Consider the following 24986-nt stretch of genomic DNA (forward strand, 5'->3'; position numbering starts at 1 on the left):
CAGACACAGGAGTGGAATCTCTCCTGTACTGCACAAGATCTAAAATCGCTCCGGGCCTCTGCAGTACCAAGGGTGGCAGTCGGTTAAAACCATGGATTTGAACCTATATGTGGCCCACACCAAGGAACTCCAGTACACATTTCACGGTATCCCAAACAGTCTCATTGACCATGGATGATTGGTAAAGAGATGTTCCACAGCTGTGGGAGAAATTTTGAGGAAGTGACAATAGCGAGGAACTTACACACCTGATGCACCATGGGAAACTGCAGCAGAATGGTAAGCAGCAGTTCACAAGCCTCAGCACAGAGACTGGATATGGGGGCTGATTCTGTAAGCATGTGTGACCAGCCTGTTACCTTCCTGGTGTAAACCATCAATGGTATTCAGGTAAGAAGGCCTCACTGACCCATATGTTGTGCACCCATAGTCCAGCTGTGACTGCACAAGAGCCCTATAAAACTGGAGCAGGTGCACTCTGCCCAGTCTCCAAGACCTGTGGCTAAGACACTTCAAAATATTCTGTGCCTTCTGAGCCCTTGCCTTCAGGTCCTTCACATGTGGTAACAACAACAGTCTGGGATCAAAAATGTGGCCCAAAAAACACAGAATCTTTCAAAGGGAGAATGGTGTCCCACATAAACAATTCAGGTAAATTAAAAATATGATGAGAATGATTAAAACAAACATGCACACTTCTCTGCAGGAGATGTAAAACCAGTCTCCTCTGGTCTCTTTAATGTAAGTTTCAGATGATGAGTTTCTGTTGCAATGCTGGAGGAGGAACAGAAAACTGCAAAATTATCTATCAGTAAGAAGTATTGTATGGGACCCCTTACCATAGATGTGATACTGTTTATAGCTGTGGCAATGAGTTGACGTCCACAACAAACCTCCTTGCCATTTTCAGCATCCAGAATTCAGTGTACCTTAGGGTCAGCTAAGTCACAGTAAAAGTTAATGTGCACAATTGTAGCCAGATGGTCTGAAAGGGTTAAATCACTACTCTTTTTATTTGTTCATGACCATCAATCTTGAAAAACTTGGGCTTTGTTTTCCCAAATTCTGCAGTAGTTGTTGGAAGTTGAAGAGTACAACAAAATATCTAATTCTGAAAATAAATAGAACATTTCTCAAAAATGTGGCATGTATTCATACTCTCAATTACAACTCGAGATTAAACAATACATTTATACAGGGTAGGGAAAGAGGATGGACAGCAGGTTATGGATGGGAGAAGAGGAATCAGTGCATGACTATATCCCTGTGGAAGATCCAGGTGCAAGACCTGCCTAATCCACCCACTCAACACTTCCTATTCCAGTCCTGTCAAGGGTGTGAAGGAAGCCATGTTATGTACCAGATCTGCTGCACTCATTGCACTGCTTTTTATATTGAAGTGACTACAAACCAGCTGTTCATGAGGATGCATGGCCACCGGCAAACCGTGGCCAAGAGAAAAAGAGGACCACCCTGTGGCATAACATACAACTGTATGTAACATTCTTGAATTCAACAGCTGCTTCACGGCCTGGACCATTTGGATCCTCCCTTCCACGACCAGCTTTTCTGAACTACGCAGACAGCAGTTATCCTTACAACACATTCTCCACTCCTGAAATATTCTAGCTTCAACCTACAGGAACCTACTGTCCTCATACCCACCATGCTACTGTTTCTGCCTCCTCTGTTCTGTCACCTCCTCACAATTTGCTTTCCCCTCACTCTTCTGTCCACTGCTCTCTGCCAGCACATCCACCTGTCTTTCCCTCTTCTCTGTTCCTCTCTTTTCCATTTCCTGTTCTCCCCCCCTCTCCCTCCCCTGCAGCCTCCTGATGTTGTGCCTGGCAGCCCTGACCTGGCACCTCTAGCCCTGCATGCTGTGCCAGGCAGCACTGATTCCACTTCACCCATCCGCCCATCTGTAACCTGCTGTCCATCCTCTCTCCCTACTCTGTTCCAGATTCCTGCTCCCATTCATCATGTTTCCATCTGGAGTGGCCAGTGGTGTGGTTTTGTGTGTGTGTGTGTGTGTGTGTGTGTGTGTGTGTGTGTGTGTGTGTGTGTGTGTGTGTGTGTGAAGAGGCATAATTGTATATTATGCATCAGCCTAATCACAGTTCTAAAAACGAGTATGCTGTGTTGAGGCATTGCACCTACTCAGCCAGCAACCAACACCAGATACAGGATATGCACGCATGGACCTCACAGATAACAGCTCTTCATATGACACCCAAGAGATGGCAGTGCTCTGCCCAGCCACCAGGCGGCAATCCAAGCACTACCAGTGGTCACTGGCTCTGTGGATCTTTTCTCCTCCACAAGCCAGGTGACTGAAAGTAGTACCTGCAGTATCCTAGCACCCAGGCTCCCATTGGAGAAGATTGTTTATTTGTGTTACAATAAACTTAATATTCATTTTCTACCTAGACATTTTTTCTGTACCGCCTTTGGCAGACATATCAAAGCATCCCCCAGATACATCCTCCACTACTTACACAATGTACACTTATGTAAGAACAATTGTAATTGAACCCAGAGAGCAATTTATCCTTTTATAAAATGAGACTGATTATAATATTGATTATCAGCTATAATGCAATAGTTATGATGCCTTGTGTCTTGGACAGCAAAACAGGGCACATGAAATAAGATATAAATAGAACATCTTTTAAAAAAAAGTAACATGTAAAATATCTGATTAAACATAAAAGTATCTCTTAACTCTGCAAGAAAATTTGAAAGGCATGTAGAGACATATGTATGTATAAAACCACAAACATATTAGTAACTACACATATTTTAGGTTACCAAAGTGGCTAGCCAATAAATACCATATCCCTTCCCCATTTTTATACACATACAACATGAAATGGCATTTTTGGCCGGGAGACTCCATTCGGGGTTGTTCGGCCGCCGTATTACAAGTCCTTTCTAGCTGACGCCACTTCGGCAACTTGCGAGTCAATGATGATGAAAGACACACAGCACCCAGTCATCTCGAGGCAGAGAAAATCCCTAACCCCGCCGGGAATCGAACCCGGGACCTCGTGCGCAGGAAGCGAGAACGCTACCGCAAGACCACGAGCTACGGACTACATACAACATGAATCAGAATGAGAATTTTAGTGTCTGATAACACACATGTTAAATAATTGATTTACTGTACAGGAGACTCATCAAGATTATAATAGATTGTACACGGAATACAACATTTACTAGACCTATAAAATATTGGAATATATATACTGTTAATTTTTATCTAACTCCAATGGTCAGACTATTATTAAAAAATTCATCAGTAAAGTAATAGCATTTTTGTACCAGAGTGCTATATAATTTTCTTTTTACTGAATCAGTTTCAATCTTTTGAAAATTTGTCTTTTTCAACTTATTGTACATTTTCATCCCCATATATTGTTGGGTCTGCACTCAAATATTGAGTCTACATGTAGGAAACATGAAACTTTCTTTGTTTCTAGTTTCATATCAATGCTGGAAGTTATTTGGAGCAAAATTTTTGGATTATTATTTATGAAAAAAATTATCTCATATAAACACAGTGAGTGAATGCTTAGTATGTTTAGGTCTCTTAATAGTGGCTGACTAGATTCTCTTGTCTTTACACTACACATGTTCCTTGTAATTTTTTTCTGTAAAATTAATATTCTTGTCAAATGGCAAGCATTCCCCCAAAAGACAATGCCATATCTCAATATCGCCTCAAAGTAGCTATGGTACACTATCTTTCTTGTGTCTATGAAAGTGACATCGGCTACAACTGACATAGTAAATGCCAGGCTGGTCCGTTTACTTTTTAAATAGTCTATATGTGAAGGCCATGAAAGATTTCTGTCCAACTGCATTCCCAAGAATTTAACAAATTCTGCTTCATTTAGTTCCAGACTTCCATGCATAATTTAAATATAAATTATGTTAGTGTTTTGTCTTAAACTGCATGAGCTGTGTTTTTGAAATACTTAGTTTTAGGCCATTTAGATGGAACTACATATCTAGATTTTCTAGAGTTTTTATGACATTTTTGAGAATTTCTTCTGCATTTTTATTTTCTATCAGTACCGATGTGTCATCAGTGAATAAAACTGAATTGTGATTTATATCGATTGGTAAGTCATTTATGTAAAAAATAAAAATGTATTGGGCCTAGAATTGATCCTTGTGGACCCCTGTGAGATAGTTCTTCATTTCAAGTAGTATTTTCCTTTGTCTGATGTTATGACTACCCCTTGCTGTCTCTTTATCAAATATGACTTATGCCACTGTAAGGCACTGCCTATAATTCTGTATTTTTGCATTTTACATAATAATAAAGAGTGGTTCACACATTAAAATGCTTTGGATAAGTCACAGAAGATCCCAGCAGCTTTTTGTGATTTATCTAACATTGCACTAACTTTATTTATGAATTCATTAATTGCATAAATTGTACTTTTGCCTTTTTGGAAGCCAAACTGATTTTTTGAGATTATATTAATGAGATTATATTGAATTTGTGACAGAAATTTTGAATTTGTATTGCAACAATCATTTCAAATATTTTAGAAAACACAGGAGGAAGGGAAATTGGACAATAATTTGCCACATCTTCCATTTTTTAAATGATGGTTTCACTTCTGCATATTTTAGAATGTCTAGAAAGTAGCCTTCTTCAAGTGATTGATTACTTATTTCAGACAGTGGGTGTGCTATTAAATATGAAGCTGCTTTGATGACTTTGGCATGTGTTTCATCCCTCCCCACAGAATTTTTAATTTTTAGGTTTAATACAGTTTTTTCCACGTCTTTTTCTGTACTGTATAATATATACATACCATATACTAAATTACTAATCAAAACTTGTATACAAATTCCAATCAATTGGCATAGTAACTACCTGGACCAAAGAGTGATATACACAGCAACCATATTGGAAAATTCACGAAAAAGAAAACAAATTATTGAATTCAGTAATACATGTGAAACAGGACAGAACATATGATGATCCCATCCCACACCATATACACTAGTTCATAAAAACATCACAACACCAAAAAATGATTAATGTAGAGTAAACTGTCTAGGTATTATATTTAAGTGATTAACATTGCAAGATCACAGGTTAATTTAAGTGTAAGATAAGCCAATGTAAACGTGAAATGCTGGTACATTAATAACTGGTGTTGAATGCAAGCAGGCAAACATGCATGTGTTGTATTGTACACATGCTGGATATCAGTTTGTAGGATGGAGTTTCATGCCTTTTGCACTTGGCTGGTTAGTAAGGGGACAGTTAATGCTCGTGGATGATGCTGGAGGTGTCATCCAATGATGTCCCGTATGTGCTCGATTGGAGACAGATCTGGTGATCGACCAGCCCAAGGCAACATGTTGACACTCTGTAGAGCATGTTGGGTTACCACATTAGTATGAGGGCAGGTATTATCCTGTTGGAAAACACCCCAAAAATTCTGTTCATGGATAGCAACACAACAGGTCAAATCATCATACTGACATACAATTTTGCAGTCAGGGTACATGGAGTAGCAACGAGAGCACTCCTGCTGTTATTCCAAATTGCACCCCAGGTGCAGGTCCAATGCATCTAGCATGTACACTGGTTGGTTGCAGGCCCTGAACTGGCCTCCATTTAATCAACACATGTCCATCACTGGCACCAAGGCAGAACCAGCTTCCATCAGAAAACACAACAGACCTCCGCCCTGCCCTCCAATGAGCTCTCACTTGACACCACTGAAGTTGCAAATAGCGGTGGTTTAGGGTCAGTGGAATGCACATCACAGGGCATCAGGCTCAGAGGTGTCCTTGAAGTAACTGATTCCTAACAGTTCATTGTGTTACTGTGGTACCAACTGCTGCTGTAGATACACTGCGATGTATGATAACTGTATGCCGAATACAAGGGTCTTCCCTCTTGGTAGCGTCATGTGACTGCTCATAGCATCCTGTTCTTGAAACTGTACATTCTCATGACCATTGTTGTCAGCAATAATGTACAATGGCTACATTCCTGCCAATCATTCCTGCAGCTTCTTGTAGCCCTCTTACATGATCTTATTCAAACTCAGTGAGGTGTTGATAATGGCATGTCTGTTGCTTTAGAGGTATTCATGACTAACATCAATTCACCATGTCCACTCACAAAGGTAACTATGTTCACAACCATTACAGTGTGTATTTAAAGCAAACCTGATTTGCATCCTCATAGTGGCACTGCTAACACCACTCTTATGTGACTGGTGCAAAATCTGAATAGACATCATCTTTCAGACGTAGAAACATGCCTGCCAACTTCCGATTATGTCATACAACTCCTTTTTGGTGTTGTAATTTTCTTTCCCCGTCAGTGTATATTAAGAAAAGAAAGAATAAAATTAAAAAACTGCACAATCATCATTTTGACACCATTGTATGTAACTCAAAAACTTTATACAGCAAAATAATGTAAACAGGTACTTATTACTATGTACCACAGTGGTTTTTGATGAAAAACTGACAGCAATTCCTGGGAAAATACAGCTGAGGGTTATAAGAAGATGAGAAATAAGAAAAGCTAAAAATTAAGTGTAAAAATTATTTTTGGCCTCTCTTAACCAAATTATAAGTGAATTTGAGATTGCTATAGTGACCACTGCTAATGATTTGAAATAGAGGAGAACAGTCTCACTGTAAAGGTGTGTTAACACAGTCCAGGTTCGTGTGAAGAAAGAAAATGTGTGAAAGGCCATGGACATAGTTTGAATATTACTTTATTTTCTCATATCATAGTAATAACAAAATATAAGCTCATCATTCTAGTTGCTGATAGTATGTACCATCTAAACAGCATAACTTTACTGACTGTATCACATTGCACTGGATACTAAGTGATCATCTTATCACTTACAGTTATGTGTCTAGTATTAATACAAAGGGGTATTATTTAAAAAAGTGACGAGTTTTCTGAAGTACATAAAGTTGTATGAACACTGCACTGAAATTACAGTTCAAATCTACCCATACTGTTAACATCCAGTTGTACACTTTAGCACAGATGTGCTGTCATAATAGGATACACCACATTATTAGTGTGTAATTTACAAAATGGTGCAGTTTCATGATGCTAACAATGCTCAACAATGTAACAAAATAGACTGCTTCTGCTCACATTTATCTTTAAAAACATATTACTTTCCTTAATTCCAAGTTCCTATTACTTGCACCTCTTCGCCCGTAGGCATTAACGTTAATCTTAGAACCACATTTAATTCAATATTCACACAACTGAGTTGCCCAAATGGTTCAAGGGAGTGCATGTTTGTAGCTCATCCCTCTCTGCAAACATAATAACAGCAGTTCTAAGAAGGTGGAGTTTCATATCTGATCAGCCCAGTACAACTTGGCACTGTGAAGTGATAACACACCCTTGCAGGAACTGACCTGGTCACATCATAAGGTACACTCACATTCCAGTCAGTGGTGGCTGATCAGAGGAGGCAAGGGAGGTCGGGCCTCCTCGCTTTTCTGTAGTTCAAGTAATAGGATTAACAATAATTACACTAAAGCACCAAACAAACTGGTATAGGCATGCTGAGGTTGGCAATGTCTATACAAGAAAAGTGCCTGGCACAGTTGTTAGATCAGTTTCTGCTGCTACAATGGCAGGTTATCGAGATTTAAGTGAGTCTCAGCATGGTGTTATAGTTGGCGGATGAGCGATGGGACACAGCACCTCCCAGGTAAGGATGAAGTGGGGATTTTTCCATATGACCATTTCATGAGTGTATCGTGAATATAAGGAATATGGTAAAACATCAAATCACTGGCTTCGCTATGACCAAAAAAAGATCCTGCAAGAACGGGACCAATGACGACGGAAGAGAATTTTTAATATGACAGAAGTGCAACCCTTCCGCAAATTGCTGCAGATTTCAATGCTGGGCCAGCAACAAGTGTCAGTGTGTGAACCATTCAACAAAACATCATTGATATGGGCTGTCAGAGCCGAAGGCCCCTCATGTACTGTTGATGACTGCACAACACAAAGCTTTACACCTCACCTGGGCCCATCAATGATGACATTGAACTGTTCATGACTGGAAACAAGGCGCATGATCAGACACATCTTGTTGCACATTGTATTGAGCAGATGGATGCGTACGGGTATGGAGACAACCTCATGAATCCATGGACTCTGCATGTCAGCAGGAAACTGTTCAAGCTGGTGGAGGCTCTGTAAAGGTGTGTGGTGAGTCCAATTAGAGTAATATGGGACCCCCTGATATGTCTAGATACAACTCTGAGAAGTGACACGTACGAAAGCATCCTGTCTGATCACCTGCATCCATTCATGTCCATTGTGCATTCCAACGGACTTGGGCAATTCCAGCAGGACAATGCAATGCCCCACACGTCCAAAATTGCTACAGAGTGGATCCAGGAGCACTATTCTGAGTTTAAACACTTCCACTGGCCACCAAACTCCCCATACATGAACATTATTGAGCATATCTGGGATGCCTTGCAATGTGCTGTTCAGAAGAGATCTCGATCCCCCCCCCCTTCCCCCCCCCCTCCCCCCTTCTCCTTGCACTCTTAACAGATTTATAAGCAGCCCATGGTGTTAATTCCCTCAAGCACTACTTATGAAATTAGTCAAGTCCATGCCATGTCGTGGTGCGGCACTTCTGTGTGCTTGCGGGGGCCCTACACGATATTCGGCAGGTGTACCAGTTTCTTTGGCTCTTCCGTGTAGTTTTACAATAAAATTTTATGCAACTTTGTCAATGAGCACGAAAGTTAGCTCATGTTATTTCTTCTAAACCACGAGCACTAGTATGCAAGTAGGAGTGTGGAAGCTTCGCCATAATCAACAGCAGTTGGAAACACAATGTGTATGGTGGAACGGTCAGACACAAGATATAAGCTAGGATGCTTGGAAACACTCATTGCCATGGTAATTATTACTTCATTGCTGGAAAGAGGAGAGAAGATACAGGCTGCCTTAGCCATGCTACCTACACCTCCGTATCACTGGAGGCCAGTTGCTGTGGTGTCGCCTCTCTACATTTCCCTTATATTAGTTTCCTGTGTGCAGTGAATACGGATGAAGCCCAACTTGTACAATTACTGATGTAATGCCTTTGAGTGAGGATCTCATTACTTCCTAGGAGGAGCTTTCATTTTCAAGGAGATGTGAAAGTGAAATACACCAAGTTGTGAAGGACAGATGTCCCACACCGGTGTTGCCTTCTTCAGAAAGATAAGTTAAAAACATGAGCATTCCAACCTTCATGACACGCGCAACACAAGTGGTTATGTGCTGTTCCTACAGAAGGAAAATTATTCTGCTGGTCATGTTTGCTCCTGAGCATAAGAAAAACCTTGGTCCTCTGAGTGTTTCAACAATCTGAAGAGTCTGTCTAGAGGTTTAGCATGGCATGCTTCTTTTAGAGATAATCTACGTAGTTTTATCTCAGTTAAAGAACTATCCAAATACGTGTTTAGTATGAAAATCAGACATGACAGTGAAGTGAATGATAACAGAGATCACAAAAATTTTTATTGGCATTACAAGTCTTTTGTGTAAGCAGGAGCTAGTTTTCAGAGGTAATGATGAGACAGAAGATTTTCTGAATACTGGAAATTTCAGAGCCATTTTTAAACTTATGCCCAGCAGAAATGAAGATTTGAAGGCACAGTGGAAGAAAATGGGCTACTTCCAGAATTTTCAAAAACTATACAGAGCAAACTGATTCAATATATAAATGAGTCAATTTGTGAATATATAGGGGAGAGGCTTGTACCTTGAGCTAGCATGTACCTTGAGCCAATCTTATATCTCTGGTCTTTACTCTTCTCTGGTCTTTACTTCTTTTTCAAACCAAAGATTTCCTACATTGATATGCCAGCTGTTGTTACAGGAGCAAGGAGCAATAGTTTCGACTTCCTTTGAAAATCGCCATCTTTGTCACCTAAAAGTAAGTTTTCCTGTTATTAATACAATGTTAGTAAAGCTATTTGTGTAGTAATAAATGATAGTATTTATGATAAATGTATATCGTAATAACCATGCTGTGATATTCCTGCCATGTTGTTATTGTAGGTTGTGTAAACCATTATTAAAGTGGGATGGAAACTTGTGACTTGTGCCAGTCGGTTGTATTGTATCTTGAGCATGGCCCAAGTAAGAATGCATTGTTAGGTAGATAACAGAATGTGTACGATAACTGCAGTATTAACTTTGACAGATGCCATGGATCAAGATGGGTAACCCAAGACCACCACCCATCTCTGAAAGCTCTGAAAGAAGCTGCAGCTGTTGGGGAGGCTGGACTATCAGTGAGAAAAGCAGATTTTCATGTTACAAGAGTCACTCCACAGAGATATTTACAAAATCTTAAATATGCGTCCTACAGAAATTGTGTAGTCCAAAAGGTATTTAGTCCTGCGGAAGAAAATGAGTTCCTTGATTTCCCTATAAGTACCTCAAAAATGCTCTATGGACTGGCCCGAAATGAGTTACAAAAATTGGCATTCCAATTTGGTACATCACAGAATAAAAACATGCCTCCATCTTGGGACAAAAATGAGAATCTGGTAAACAATGGTACATCGACTCCATGAAACGCCGTGAATGACTAAGCCTAAGAAAGCCTGAAGCAACACGCCTAGCTCATACAGCAAGTTTTAATAGGCACAATGTTGCAGCATTCTTCAACAATTTACAATAAATAATTGACAAAATAACATTAACACCAGAAATAATAATTAATGTGCCAAGGAAAATATTAGCAGCTAAAGGATGCAAGCAGGTTGGATCTATGACATCAAGTGAGTGTTGCAGTAATGTTACAATAATTGCAAGCATTAATGTATTATGCAACAGTGTGCCACCCATGTTCATATTTTCAAGGGTCAACTTTAAAGAATATGTGTTGAAGAGTGCAGCACCTGGCTCTATCGGCTGTGCACGTCCACATGGCAGGTCCAATGGCAGTATTTATTGGAAATACTTAGAACACTTCATTCCCCACGTGAAGCCAAATGAAAGTGAGAAAGTTTGGCTAATACTTGACAACCACAAAAGTCGTATCACTGTCAACATTATCACACTAACAAAGGAAAATGGTATAATATTACTTACACTGTCACCACACAGTAGCCTCTAGATAAAACTGCCTTTGGTCCATACAAAACTTTCTATAACACTGTATATGCAGAATGGCTGCAGTCACATCCTGGAAACCCTATAACCATTTATGATGCTGCTGAAATTGCAGGATGAGCTTGTCCATCTACATTCACACCTGTGAATATTCAATCTGGATTCTGAGCAACTGTGATATGGCCGGTAAATGGGAACATATATGAAAATCATGAATTCCTCAAGTCATATGTTATGGATAGACCACAACCTTCTTTGAATACAGAGACTGCATCTAGGAATGATGAATTGGCAGCAGGAAAAAGTGGTATATCCACTCAGCCACCAGTTAAACTACAGTTGTCCCCTATGGAGTCTCTATAGCCATTACTGAAAGCTCTTGTGTGAAACAGTGGGCGTACAGAAGGGAAATAAAAGTGTGGTGCATGAAGAGTGTTGACTAACACACCTGGAAAACTGTGGTGTCACCGCCAGACACCACACTTGCTAGGTGGTAGCTTTAAATCGGCCGCGGTCCATTAGTACATGTCGGACCCGCGTGTCGCCACTGTCAGTACTTGCAGACCTAGCGCCACCACATGGCAGGTCTAGAGAGGCGGACTAGCACTCGCCCCAGTTGTACGGACGACATTGCTAGCGACTAGACGTACGAAGCCTTCCTCTCATTTGCCGAGAGACAGTTAGAATAGCCTTCAGCTAAGTCCATAGCTACGACCTAGCAAGGCGCAGTTAACCATATCTGGAGAGAGTCTTACTTGTATTCACCATAAACGATGTATACCAAAAGGATGGATTAAAGTTAAGTATTCCCAAAGCAACGTACTTTTCTTATTAGCATTCATTGAGCATCCTGTTTCAGACTTCACGATATTCTGGGTGAGCTGATAGCGTGCCTATTCGGCCCTTCTAAATAACACTGTGTCGGCACTTCTGTCGACACATAACATTGGCGACGAGTTAAAAAAGGGTTTTGTTCTTTCTACTTGCTTACATTTACTTGTGTCATGGCTTCGCCACATTCTCCAGATGTACTGTCCGAATTTTATCGCTTGCAGAATCAGCAGACGCAGGCGTTATTGGATGCCCTTGGACAGCTCGTCCAGGGTCAACGTGCCATTCAAACCGATGCGGCAGCCGCCGCTTCATCGCTCCCGCAGCCACAACACGCAGTTGCACCCTCTTTTCGTCAATTTCGTCCCGACGACGAAACATGGACGGAGTGGTCACGCCAGTTTGGATTCCATCTCGCCGCCTACAGAATTCAAGGTAACGAGCGGCAGCCTCACTTATTGTCTTGTGTCGGCGTGTAAACGTACCGTGTGATAGTGAAATTGTTTCCCCGACGCGACGTAGCAACTCTGTCCTACGAAGAAATTGTGTCGGCTTTAGATGCCTATTTCAAAGAAACAGTTAATGTGGTTGCAAAAAGGTATACGTTCTTTCGTACAAAACGTACGGCCGGTCAAACTAATCGGGAGTGGGTTGCAACTTTGCAAGGCCTTACTAGGGACTGCGCATTTGAATGTGACTGTGGCCTTCCTTATTCAGATACAATGGTGCGTGATGCAATAGCACAGAACGTTTCTGATGTTCGCATAAGGGAACAGATTTTAAAACTGGTCAATCCCTCCCTTCAACAAGTGATAGACATATTGGATAGGCAAGACACACTTGACTGTGCTCAGGGATCTTTTGAAACTTCGCTAGCAGTGTGTAACATTAACCGGCCCGCTGGACGCGCGGCCCGGTAACCTGCCCTCGCGCACTTCGACGCAGCTGCCGCCGCGCTCTAAACCAGGTGTGCCGCGCCAGCACACAAATGCAGTGAAATCATGCCCGCGGTGTGCTATAATAGCAGTGGAGGAACATGTATCATATTCACATGAACAGGCGTTCGGTTCTATGTTTGTAGTAGAATCCTCACTTCAGTTCTTATGTTAATATTATTTACTCTATTGTTGTATTTCGAAAGAAGCTATCGTCTTTGTATTCCTTATGGCCTTAATGCATTTGTGTGAAAATAAACGCAGCCGAGACGTATCTGTGTACGGCGTCGCCACAGATTTAAATCGCGCGCCGCGGCAGGGCCGGTACTACGTTGTGAAACAGCTTGTAGAAGCGCCTTGTGACGTAGCTGGGTTGGCGGAGTGGGGACTCGCTCGCTCGCTCTTCAGTTTACAGACAGACTATACTAGACATTCGCGTGAACATTGCCCGTCACGCCAAGCTATTTGCTTTTTCTGCAATAGGAAAGGACATGTTCAAAGTGTTTGCCAGAATAAGCTCCGATCGGACGCTACCAATCATTCCAGGCCCTTTGCTTCGCGCCGGAATCGAACCAAGGACACTCAGGCTCGGGAACCTTCGCCCATGGACATTCATGTAGTTAATGCCACTCCGCCCAGTGTTCCTCTCTCTAACTGTGACTGTGTTTGTCCCACAAAAAGTGTGCGTCGACGTCGACGGCAATCCCGTCACGTCGCAAGTGATTCTGTACCAGTGTCTGTTCAAGTTGCACAAAACAGTCGCTCTTGTCGTCAGCAAGACAATAAACTCTTTGTAGATTTGGACTTTGCCGGACAAGTGATACCATTCCAGCTCGATACCGGAGCTGCAGTTTCATTGCTCAATCACGCCACGTACAAACAACTGGGCGCACCGCCGTTGCGTGCCGCAAAAGTTCAGCTCACTAGTTATTCAGGACAGCATATCCCTGTGTTAGGACAGTGCAGCCTTCTTGCAACATACAAGGGACAAACAAAACTTGTGTCATTTTACGTTCTTCTGCTGCAGTGAACTTGTTTGGTTTAGATTTATTTCAATTGTTTAACTTGTCTATCGTACATCGGGTCCTATCTGTGAACCAGACTGTGCCTTCAGCCAGTGTTTCTCGTCTGTGTGAGGAATTTGCAGACATTTTTGCACCGGGCCTTGGTTGCGCTAAGAACTATGAAGCACATTTGGAACTCAAAGTCAACGCGCAACCGAAATTTTTCAGAGCGCGCAATGTTCCCCACGCATTGCGTGATGAGGTCGCAAGAACATTACACGATTTAGAATCCCAAGGTGTAATTGAACGTGTGCAGGCTTCTCTTTGGGCCTCACCCTTAGTAATTTTGCAAAAACCTTCCGGAAAATTGAGACTTTGCGTGGACTTCAAGGCAACAGTGAATCCACAACTAGTGACTGCTACTTTTCCTTTGCCCCGCCCGGAAGATCTTTTTGACAAACTGTGCCCGGGAAAATATTTTTCAAAGTTGGACCTAGCAGATGCGTACTTGCAAATACCGGTGGACGAAGAATCCCAGCGCGTATTGGTGGTTAACACGCATCTTGGATTGTACAGATTCAAAAGACTGCCATTCGGGTGTGCATCCGCCCCTGCATTGTTTCAGCAATATTTACAAACTATTTGTGCGTCGGTCCCTACTGCAGCAAACTATCTGGACGATATAGTGATCTCCGGAAAGACAGAAGCGGAACGTTTACAAAATCTCCGAACATTATTTCAGGTCTTGCGACAGAATGGTCTTCGCTTGAGGAAGGACAAATGTGTTTTTTGCTCGTGACTTGCCATATCTGGGACATGTAATCAATGCTCAAGGCATACATCCGAGTCCAGAGCACCTCCGTGCCATACAGGACTTGCCTTCGCCGCAGAATTTGAAGCAGCTACAGAGTGTGTTGGGAAAAATAAATTACTACCATAACTTTATTCCGCATGCCTCTTCCATTTCAGCTCCGCTTCATCGCTTACGCCGTAAGGGTGTTCCGTTCGTCTGGTCGACGGACTGCGAACGCGCCTTTCGCCAATTGAAATCGGCGTTGCTTTCAAATACTTGCCTTACGCCATTCGATCCCCAGAAACCCCTTTTGTTGATGGTAGATGCATCGGATTTCGGGATCGGTGCTGTGCTTGCGCACAAAGATGGTTCGCATGATCGCCCTATTGCCTTTGCGTCCAAATTGCTGTCGTCGGCGCAAAGACATTATTCCCAGATAGAGAAAGAAGCTTTGGCTCTCGTGTTTGGTGTTACAAAGTTTCACGATTTCTTGTATGGTCGTCACTTCACCATCATCACAGACCACAAACCTTTGACATCGCTTTTTCATCCGAACAAGCCTGTACCTCCACGTACAGCGCAGAAATTCATTCGCTGGTCTATTTTCCTCTCGCAGTACCGCTACGAGATCTTGTATCGGTCCACTGCTAAGCACGGAAACGCAGATGCGTTGTCCCGTTTGCCTGTTGCTGAGGATAAAGCATTCGATTCTTCCGAAATTGCTTGCATGTTCATTGATGCGGAAATCGATGACGTGGTCGACTCGTTTCCGATTGATTTTCGTCGTGTAGCCACAGCAACAGCTGCTGACCCTGTCCTTGCTACCGTTTTGCGTTTTGTTGCTACGCAATGGCCCTTGTCGAAGTCGCGGATCGAGGATCCGCTGGTTCGCCGATTTTTTGCTCACAAGGAGAGACTTTTTGTACGACGTGGTGTTTTGTTGTTGCGTTCTGATAATGATCAGTCTAGGGTCGTGGTCCCACGTTCGTTACAGTCCTCTGTCCTAAAGCTTCTCCACCAAGGACATTGGGGTATAGTGCGTACGAAACACCTTGCTCGTCAGCACTGTACTTGGTTCGGAATCGATGCTGCGATTACGAAAATGTGCTCTTCTTGCATGGCGTGTGCCGAACAACAATCCGCACCGCCACGGAAATTCTTTGCATGGCCAAAAGCCACTGCCCCTTGGCAACGCTTACACATAGATTTTGCTGGTCCATTCTGGAATGCTCGATGGTTGGTTCTGGTCGATTCCTTCAGTAATTTTCCTTTTGTTGTCCGGATGTCTTCCACGACGTCTTCTGCCACCATCCAAGCGTTGTCTGCTATCTTTTGCATTGAAGGTCTTCCACAGACTATTGTTTCCGACAATGGTCCACAATTCATGTCCGCAGAATTTCAGTCATTCTGCAGGGCCAATGGTATTCAACATCTGACGTCCGCGCCGTTTTCGCCTCAGTCAAACGGTGCCGCTGAACGATTGGTCCGGACTTTCAAGTCACAGATGTTGAAGTTGCGAGAGTCGCATTCTCGGGAGGACGCGTTGTTGCTCTTTTTGTCTTCGTATCGCTCTCAGCCCCGCGATGGTCGCTCGCCGGCTGAGTTGCTTCACGGTCGTCCTCATCGAACCTTGATGTCTTTGCTGCATCCGCCGCATCAGGTTCCTGTGCAGCGGCAGACTCCTGCTTTTGCTCCTGGCGACGTGGTATTCTATCGTAACTATCGCGGTTCACGGCGTTGGCTCGCAGGGCGCATTCTTCGCTGCCTCGGCCGCGCGATGTATTTGGTTTTGGGGGCCTCTGGTGAGGTGCGTCGGCATCTCAATCAGCTGCGCCTCTGTCGTCGCCTGGGTTCTGCCGCTCCCCGTCTGCTTTCAGCGACGGAGCCGTCCGGTCAGCGCCCTGGGGACCCATCTACTGGCTCGCCTCATCCCCAGGTGTTACCGACGATGCCTTCCATTCTGCCCCATGGCGTCGCGCCGCCGCCACAGCCGCCGCCGGCGCAGCCCGCAGAGGACGCTTCGCTGCAGCCGCCATCCGCCTCCATGGGTCACGCGCCGCCGATCGCTTCCCGCGACCAGCTGTCCTCCGCCATGGAACACTTGCCCTCTCCGGACCCCATGGCGTCATCGCGCGTCGGATACCCCGACGCAATGGAGATCGACCCTTCGGCCACTCCTGTCTCATTACGGGCGCATACGCCGCATGTTGACGTGCACCCTGGAGTAGGTTTCCAGGCGTTTCCTAGCTCCCCTCGGACCGAATGGCCGGGTGCGGGTGGCACAGCCTCGCCTGTTGTTAGGCTCCCCACCTCATCGCATACGTCAACATGGGGCCCTCCCCACGGCGGGCGGAAGCCTTATAACAGGACCGTTCGCCGATTTGCGGGGGAGGAATGTGGTGTCACCGCCAGACACCACACTTGCTAGGTGGTAGCTTAAATCGGCCGCGGTCCATTAGTACATGTCGGACCCGCGTGTCGCCACTGTCAGTACTTGCAGACCTAGCGCCACCACATGGCAGGTCTAGAGAGGCGGACTAGCACTCGCCCCAGTTGTACGGACGACATTGCTAGCGACTAGACGTACGAAGCCTTCCTCTCATTTGCCGAGAGACAGTTAGAATAGCCTTCAGCTAAGTCCATAGCTACGACCTAGCAAGGCGCAGTTAACCATATCTGGAGAGAGTCTTACTTGTATTCACCATAAACGATGTATACCAAAAGGATGGATTAAAGTTAAGTATTCCCAAAGCAACGTACTTTTCTTATTAGCATTCATTGAGCATCCTGTTTCAGACTTCACGATATTCTGGGTGAGCTGATAGCGTGCCTATTCGGCCCTTCTAAATAACACTGTGTCGGCACTTCTGTCGACACATAACAAAAACAGACAATGGAAACAGAGCATACCACACAAGAAGAAAGAAAAGATGGGGTTGACAGCTATCACAACGAAACTATTTAAGTGAAATGTAGGAGGAAGGAAAAGTAAGAAGAAAATTATAGATGACTCTGTGTCAGACATTGACTCTGGTGCAAGTGATTCATTTGAGGACAGAGACATGAGTTTGAATGACTTCTCATTGCAAAGGCAGTCAGACGAAAATGCAGCAGATGAAATTTCAGTATTATGAGAAGGAAAGTTGCTGCTCACCTTATAGTGGAGATTCTGAGTCACAAATAGGCACAACAAAAAGACTGTCACAAAATAAGCTTTCGGCCAATATGGCCTTTGTTGAAAATAGATGACACGCAGGCACTCTCTCTCTCTCTCTCTCTCTCTCTCTCTCTCTCTCTCTCTCTCTCTCTCTCTCTCTCTCCCCCTCCCTTCGTCACACACACACACACACACACAACTCGCATACACATGACTGTCTCTCCCTCCCTCCCTCTGTCCCTCCCTCACACATACACACACAAAAACTCGCATACACATGACTGCAACCTCTAGCAGCTGAGCCACACTGCGAGCAACAGCAGCAGTGCATGATGAGAGTGACAACTGGATGGGGGTAAGAAGGACTCCGCCAGCTGTCCCATTTGCTTCACCTGGTCTTGCTTAACCCAACAAACCACCTTCCCAGATGTTGACTTCCATCTCAAAGATGGCTACATCAGTATCTCTGTCCATATCAAACCTACTAACCACATGCAATACCTGCACTTTGACAGCTGCTGCCCGTTCCATACCAAGAAGTCCCTTCCATACAGCCTAGCCACCCATGTGGTTAACACATCTGCAGTGATGAGCAGTCCCTCTAGAAATACATCGAGGGTCTCACTGAGGCCTTCACAGACCGTAATTATCCTCCCAACCTTGTACAAAAACAGTATTCCCATGCTTTATCTTTCCAGTCTCCAACAACCTCCCAAAGTCTCAGTCCGGTCACAGAGGAGCATTCCCCTTGTAACTCAGTACCACCCAGGATTGGAGCAACTGAATTACATTCTCCGCCAGGGTATTGACTCCCTCTCCTTATGCCGTGAAATGAGAAATGTCCTGCCCACTATCCTTCCCATCCCTCCCACAGTGGTATTCCACCTACAAAATATACTCGTCCATCCCTACACAACTCCTGCTCCCAACCCCTTACCTCATAGCTCATATCCCTGTAACAGACCTAGATGCAAGACCTGTCCCACATGTCCTCCCACCACCATTTACTCCAGTCTGGTCACAAACATCACTTATCCCATCAAAGGCAGGGCTACCTGTGAAGCCAGTCATGTAATCTACAAGCTAAGCTGCAACCACTGTGCTGCATTATATGTGGACATGACAACCAACAAGCTGCCCGTTTGCATGAATGGCCACCAACAAACTGTGACCAAGAAACAAGTGGACTACCCTATTGCTGAGCTCGCTGCTCAACATGACAGCCTTCATTTCAATGACTGCTTCACAGCCTGTGCCATATGGATACTTCCCGACAACACCAGCCTATTTTAGTTGTGAAGGTTGGAACCCTCCCTGGAATATATCCTAAGTTCCCATAACCCTCCTGGCCTCAACCTTCAATAGTCATTTTTCTCACCCATCCAGCTCCTTCCCTGTTCCCATTCCAGCTCACAATGAATCCTGTCTTTTTACTTCTCTCCTTTCCCGCTATACCCCCCCCCCCCTCTCCTCTCTCCAGCCCTCCATCTAACCTCCTGACTGCACCTAGCTGCCCTACCATCTCTCCATCCCATCCTTGCACTATTCCCCACCCCACCCTGCTATCCCTCCACCTCCCTGGCCCAGCCTCCTCCTCACTCCCACCCAGTTAACACTCCCGTCATGCACTGCTGCTGTAGCTCGCACGGTGGCTTCAGCTGCCAGATTCTTTAGTTGTGTGTGTAAGTTGCGTTTGTGTGTGTGCGTGTCTGTCATCCATTTTCGACAAAGGCCTTATTGGCCAAAAGCTTATATTGTGACAGTCTTTTTGTTGTGCCTATCTGCGACTCAGTATCTCTGCTACATGATGAGTAGCAATTTTCCTTTTCATAACATTTTTACATTCCATCCTGGATTTTCCATTGGCAGATGATATTTCATTTGATCTAGGCATAGATGGGGTGCAAACTGTGGGTATGAAGTATTTTTAATATTTTGAAAGATGAATGGTGATTTGTAGACATTAAAAATGTTACAATTTCCACACTGTCAAAAACCTGCTTAATAATGACTTAAAAAACATTTTTTTGAAGGAAAAACTCCTGATACCATTATATTTTTCCTTAGAGCTAGAGGTGGGAGGAGGGGGGAGGAGACAATCCTCCCTTGCCCCTTGATATGGGTGACCTCGAGTGTTGCTTGCACCCCAACTGAACAACCAGTACTGCGAATTGCTGAAAGGCGAGATACATGGTATGACAATGTCATAGAAAGATTCGGGAGGAGGAGGATAGGCCATTTAACTTGTTTTACAGGTAATAATGCTCAAACACCAATATACAAATTCCCTGCAAATAAAAGTGCACACTATTATTATTATTATCATTATTAGCAGTAGCAGAAATAGTAGTAGTAGTAGTAGTAGTAGTAGTAGTACTACTACTATTAGTAGCAGTAGTAGTCGTGGTGGTGGTGGTGGTGGTGGTGGTGGTGGTGGTTGAAAGGATCACTAAGTACGCATACACTAAAAGGGAAGGAAAGGTGATTTTCCAGCATGTTTCCTGGCCTAACCAGAATTCCACCAATGGTTCCAATTCATACGTTGTTGCCTCACAGTATGAGAATGGAAAATAACAGAAAATACTTAATGGGATTTCATGACTTGTTGCTGACAGTGAGAATGAGAAAAGTGAGACAGTTTCAGCAAAGAAGACAATGGAAGATGCAAGCAAATGTTGATCAGCGAAAGTTATTTAAGTCAATAATGTGCAAATTACAGAAGGGGGGAGAAAATGTCAAGTGGAGTAAGAGTAAAATATCTGCGCCAAAGCCACAATAATAACTCTTTTCTTTCCTCTTAGCTGAGCTATATACCAGTCGTAAGCAGTAGCTTAACCACAGTTTTTAAAATGTTGATAATTTATATGGCGTATCTGCGACTTAGCATCTCCACTATATAGTGAGTGGCAACTTTCCTTCTCATAATATTGTTACATTCCATTGTTTGATTCGTATAATTAAATACTTTGAGATGTTAAGTATTTTAAAATTTGTGATTTATAAAACTCAATAAAATTCAGTTTCAATACTAGGTTAAAAATGTAGAACTCTGAGATTTTATGAAATTTCTGAAATACCCCGATTTTTCCAGGTAAAATGAGATTCCCTGAGAATTCCAGTTTTCCAGAAGAATCTCCCCCTGCAGTTTGATAGCTGTGATCCTTTCCATGTCAAACATTCACACTCATACATCCTTAGCATTTGAAGATAACATATTTGCTCAGATGCAGACATTTTACAGCAGTACATCACCATTATCACCTTAGCCACCACTGGACTTAATTAACCCCAGACACCAGTTTCTAAGAATTCCGCAGGTGGGAACTGGAATTACAACATGTCCTTGGTTCTCACCACCCACCTGGCCTTAATTTATGTTAACTTCTTTGGTCGCAGTATTTCTTCTTAATAACTACTCCTTGCTTAACACCATTGCAGATTTCTGTGTCTTTTATTTTCTGACCTGTCTATTTCGTCCCCCCCCCCCCCTATCTCTACCACATAAAATGCACTATGCACTTAGCTTTCTGCTCTTATTAACTTGTGCACGATGTTTTGTCAGTAATCTCTGTATTGCATATTACCATATCTGGTGTGTAAGGAGACAAGAGAAACACAGTCCACTATATCTTGCACCTTTAAGCTCTCAAGTTTCCAAATCTTGTCTGGTACAGTACCACACAACCAGCCTTTCCTTCTCATAATGTCTGGTGTCTCTCCCGATGAGGGGTTTTGGGGACTTTTCCGAACTTTGCCCTTTTCCTACACCTCATCAGTACTTTTCCTTCACCCATCTTCCTTCCCTTTCAATGCTTCTGCTAGGTGGAGCTACTGACTCCGAAAACCTGCAAATTTTAGTATCCTTATATGTGTGTTCTCTTGCCGCCGCTTGGTGAGTAGATTCTTTTATCCATCCAATTACATTAAATATTTTCAAAAATTGATCATGATCATTGATACGTGACTTCGATTTCTTATAGTACCTTAGAACATATTCGGAGATCAAGGTATCTTGAACATAATGACCTCTGTCATGCCTACCTGCAAGAATTCTGGAATCATTGTGCATGTGAAACTCAACTAGTACTTTTGAGACAGGACATAATGAAACCAATCATTGCCTCCCTTGGAAAACCCCTTCTGCTAGTAGGTGACCTTAATGCCTACCAAACACTGTCGGGATGCAGAAATGCCAACACAATAGGAGAAATGCTAGTGTACGTACTACATTCGGAAAACCTTATAGTACTAAATGATGGCTCACCCACATGAAAAATCTGACCAAATGATTGAGGCAGTCAAGTAGATGCAGTATTTCTGGATTTTGGTAATACATCTGACTCAGTACCACATGTAGGGTCGACAGAAGCGTCCGATCCCACGTGTCGGCTTTGACCCGTGACGTAAGGGTGTTGTCGTGTGACGTCATGATGGCGCGGAGTTTGGTTTTAGTGTGGCTGTCTCCAGTTCTGTTTTATCTTATTTTATTTACTTTTCTGATCTGTTCGTTCTATCTCGTGAGATTTTTTTTTTAAATTTAAAAACACTTATTACTTATTTTAATTATCTGTTTCCTCCAATTTCTGTTTTAGTTTATTGTATTTATCTTTCTGATCTGTTCATTCTATCCCGTGAGATTTTTTTAAAAAAAAAGACAAAAAACACTAATCAGCTACTGAAGCATCTTTATATCTTCTATGGGTTGCAGGGGTTACGACCCCTGGGGAGGTGGGCGGGTATTCATGCATGGCTGTCTTCACTTACATGTTGTAGCTACACAAGGCGTCTAAATTTGTTTATATTTAGTTTGCCCCCCACCCAAAACACCCCATTTCCCGCGATTGTCCTGTTAGTGTCATTAGGCTTCTTGTGGAAAGTGTGTGTGTTTGTTTTTGTTTCCGCCATATTTGTAACGTCATGGGTCAAAGCAGACGGGCGGGATCGGACGCTTCCGTATTTCCCACATGTATGCTTATTATTAAATGTAGGTTCGTATGGGGTACCAGGCAAAATTTGTGAGTGGATTAAGAATTTTTTTTGGTAGGAAGGACACAGCGTGTTATCTTTGCTGGACAGTTGTTGGCAGATGTAGAGGTAACTTTGGGTATGCACCAAGCAAGTGTATTAAGACCTTTGCTGTTCAAGTTGTATATTAATGACCTTGCAGACCATATTAATAGTAACCTCAGACTTTTTGCAAATGATGCTGTTATCCATAATGAGGTGCCATCTGAAAGAAGCTGAATAAATATTCAGTCAGATCTTGAAAAGATTTCAAAGTGGTGTAAAAGATTGGCAACTTGCTTTAAAGGTTCAGAATTGTAAAATTGTTTTTTTTTTTTTCACAAAATGAAAAAATGTAGGATTCTGTGAATATAGTCCGTATTTACTCAAATGTAAGCCGCAGTCGAATCTAAGCCGCACCTGAAATATGAGACTCGAAATAAGGGGAAAAAAAATTCCCAAATCTAAGCCGCACCTGAAATTTGAGACTCGAAATTCAAGGGGAGAGAAAAGTTTTAGGCCGCACCTCCAAATCGAAACAAAGTTGGTCCATTGTAATATGACACACAATTTAGGTCGAATGAATGACGATACAGCCACAGTCTAACATAATGTTAGACTTTGATACAGCTACAGTAGTTTGGTTCGAGTCGAAAGCTTAGCAGTTAAGCTTTACCAGGTAGCCATTGCTATGCGTCAGGCGCTCCGTCCGTATTTATACGGATACCCTTCCTTTTTCACGTGCTTCGTCTGGTTTGAATCGATTGCTTATTTTGCTTTGATCTGATAAGTGCCGTTTTCAATGTTATAGGTGTTTACGTCAGTCACTCTAAGCTGAAAATGCATTACTATACTGTGTCATGCATTGTTTGTCGCATTCTGATAGTGCGTGTTTACGGCCTGTCGCTGCTCGCGGCATGGCTTGCTTTTGTGCGCGCTACCGCCGCCTACAATTAAAAAAAAAAAAAGAGGGGAATCGTCACATTAGCGAAACAATGGCAAGAGACTGATATTTGTTGTTACTAGTAGACTGGCCTTGCTGTGCAGAAGCTATAGGGCTGGTGTGACTCCAACATAAACCACGTGACTGTTGGCAAAACGTGGCGGGATTTCAAACCAGCGGTCTGCCATCCTATGTTTGTATTGTATTTTACCCACATTTCTCAGTTGACTGCCAAACGCTTCCAACAAAAATTACTTTTTTATTTGCGAAAAATTATGTCAGAACTACATTTGATCTGGATTTGTTCACAGTACCATTTATAAAATCTAACAAATACATCGAACGCCCCTCTGGTGGGCAGTGGGGCGAAATTACTATAAACTATCAATTAAAGTAAAATGTCGTTAGAATTCTTTTAAACAGTAAGAGTGGGCTCGTGTCAAAACTTTAAACATTGGATTCGCCGCGTTTTGTGCTCTAGTCACTTATAAAAGAAAATGGGATATGGGAATTATTTCAACTATAGGTGCCAAAATTAGGAGCAGGTCCATTTTAGAGTATCAATTTTAGGTGCACTTAAAGGTTCAGTTCCTACTATTTTTACAAAAGTTTAAACTATCAGTTTAAAAAAATGATATTTTAGAAGAAAGGTGAGACTTTGAAGTTTCAGAAATTAATTTTGGAGCCTACATTTATTTAATAGTATTAGAAGGTAGAAAAAAAATTCTCTTCATGTGTCGACTATAGGTGCTCTTACCTTCTTATAATTTCACTTGTATATACAAAAAAGCGCGTATGTGCAGATGGCTTAAAGTTTTTCTGTTTCAGGGCCTGTATCCAAAGCTGCTTTCGGTTTTCATCCTTAGAAAACCTATGAGTAGGAACGAGAAACAGCTATACTTACTTCTGTAACCGAATTATCACGGATACTTTCCAAAATGTAATATGAGTCTGACTTTACAGGCATCACTTTAAACACTTTAATTTACGTTATACTCTATTTAAAGTGTAAAAAACATATAAAAGTCACGTTAGCAGATTTCAATAAACGCATCTGCACTGTCATAGATACACTTACACGTGAAATGTAATGCCATTTCCCCGACAAAACACTGAGTACAGCCATAAGCACAACACGAAACAACAATGTTTTGC

The 24986-nt window shown here is 42.8% G+C and overlaps 1 protein-coding gene across 1 annotated transcript in view; it reads left to right on the top strand.

Annotated features, from left to right (window-relative positions):
• The first annotated feature begins 15916 nt into the window (after positions 1-15916).
• The window catches only part of LOC126092432 (uncharacterized protein K02A2.6-like), an 86703-nt gene continuing 77633 nt past the window's right edge, over positions 15917-24986 (top strand). The window contains exon 1 of the mRNA XM_049908031.1: positions 15917-17155. Within this exon, the coding sequence (XP_049763988.1) occupies positions 16010-17155 (1146 nt within the window). The 5' untranslated portion in view covers positions 15917-16009. The remainder of the gene's footprint in view (positions 17156-24986) is intronic.

The sequence above is a fragment of the Schistocerca cancellata genome, chromosome 7, assembly GCF_023864275.1.
Source record: "Schistocerca cancellata isolate TAMUIC-IGC-003103 chromosome 7, iqSchCanc2.1, whole genome shotgun sequence".
NCBI lineage: Eukaryota > Metazoa > Arthropoda > Insecta > Orthoptera > Acrididae > Schistocerca > Schistocerca cancellata.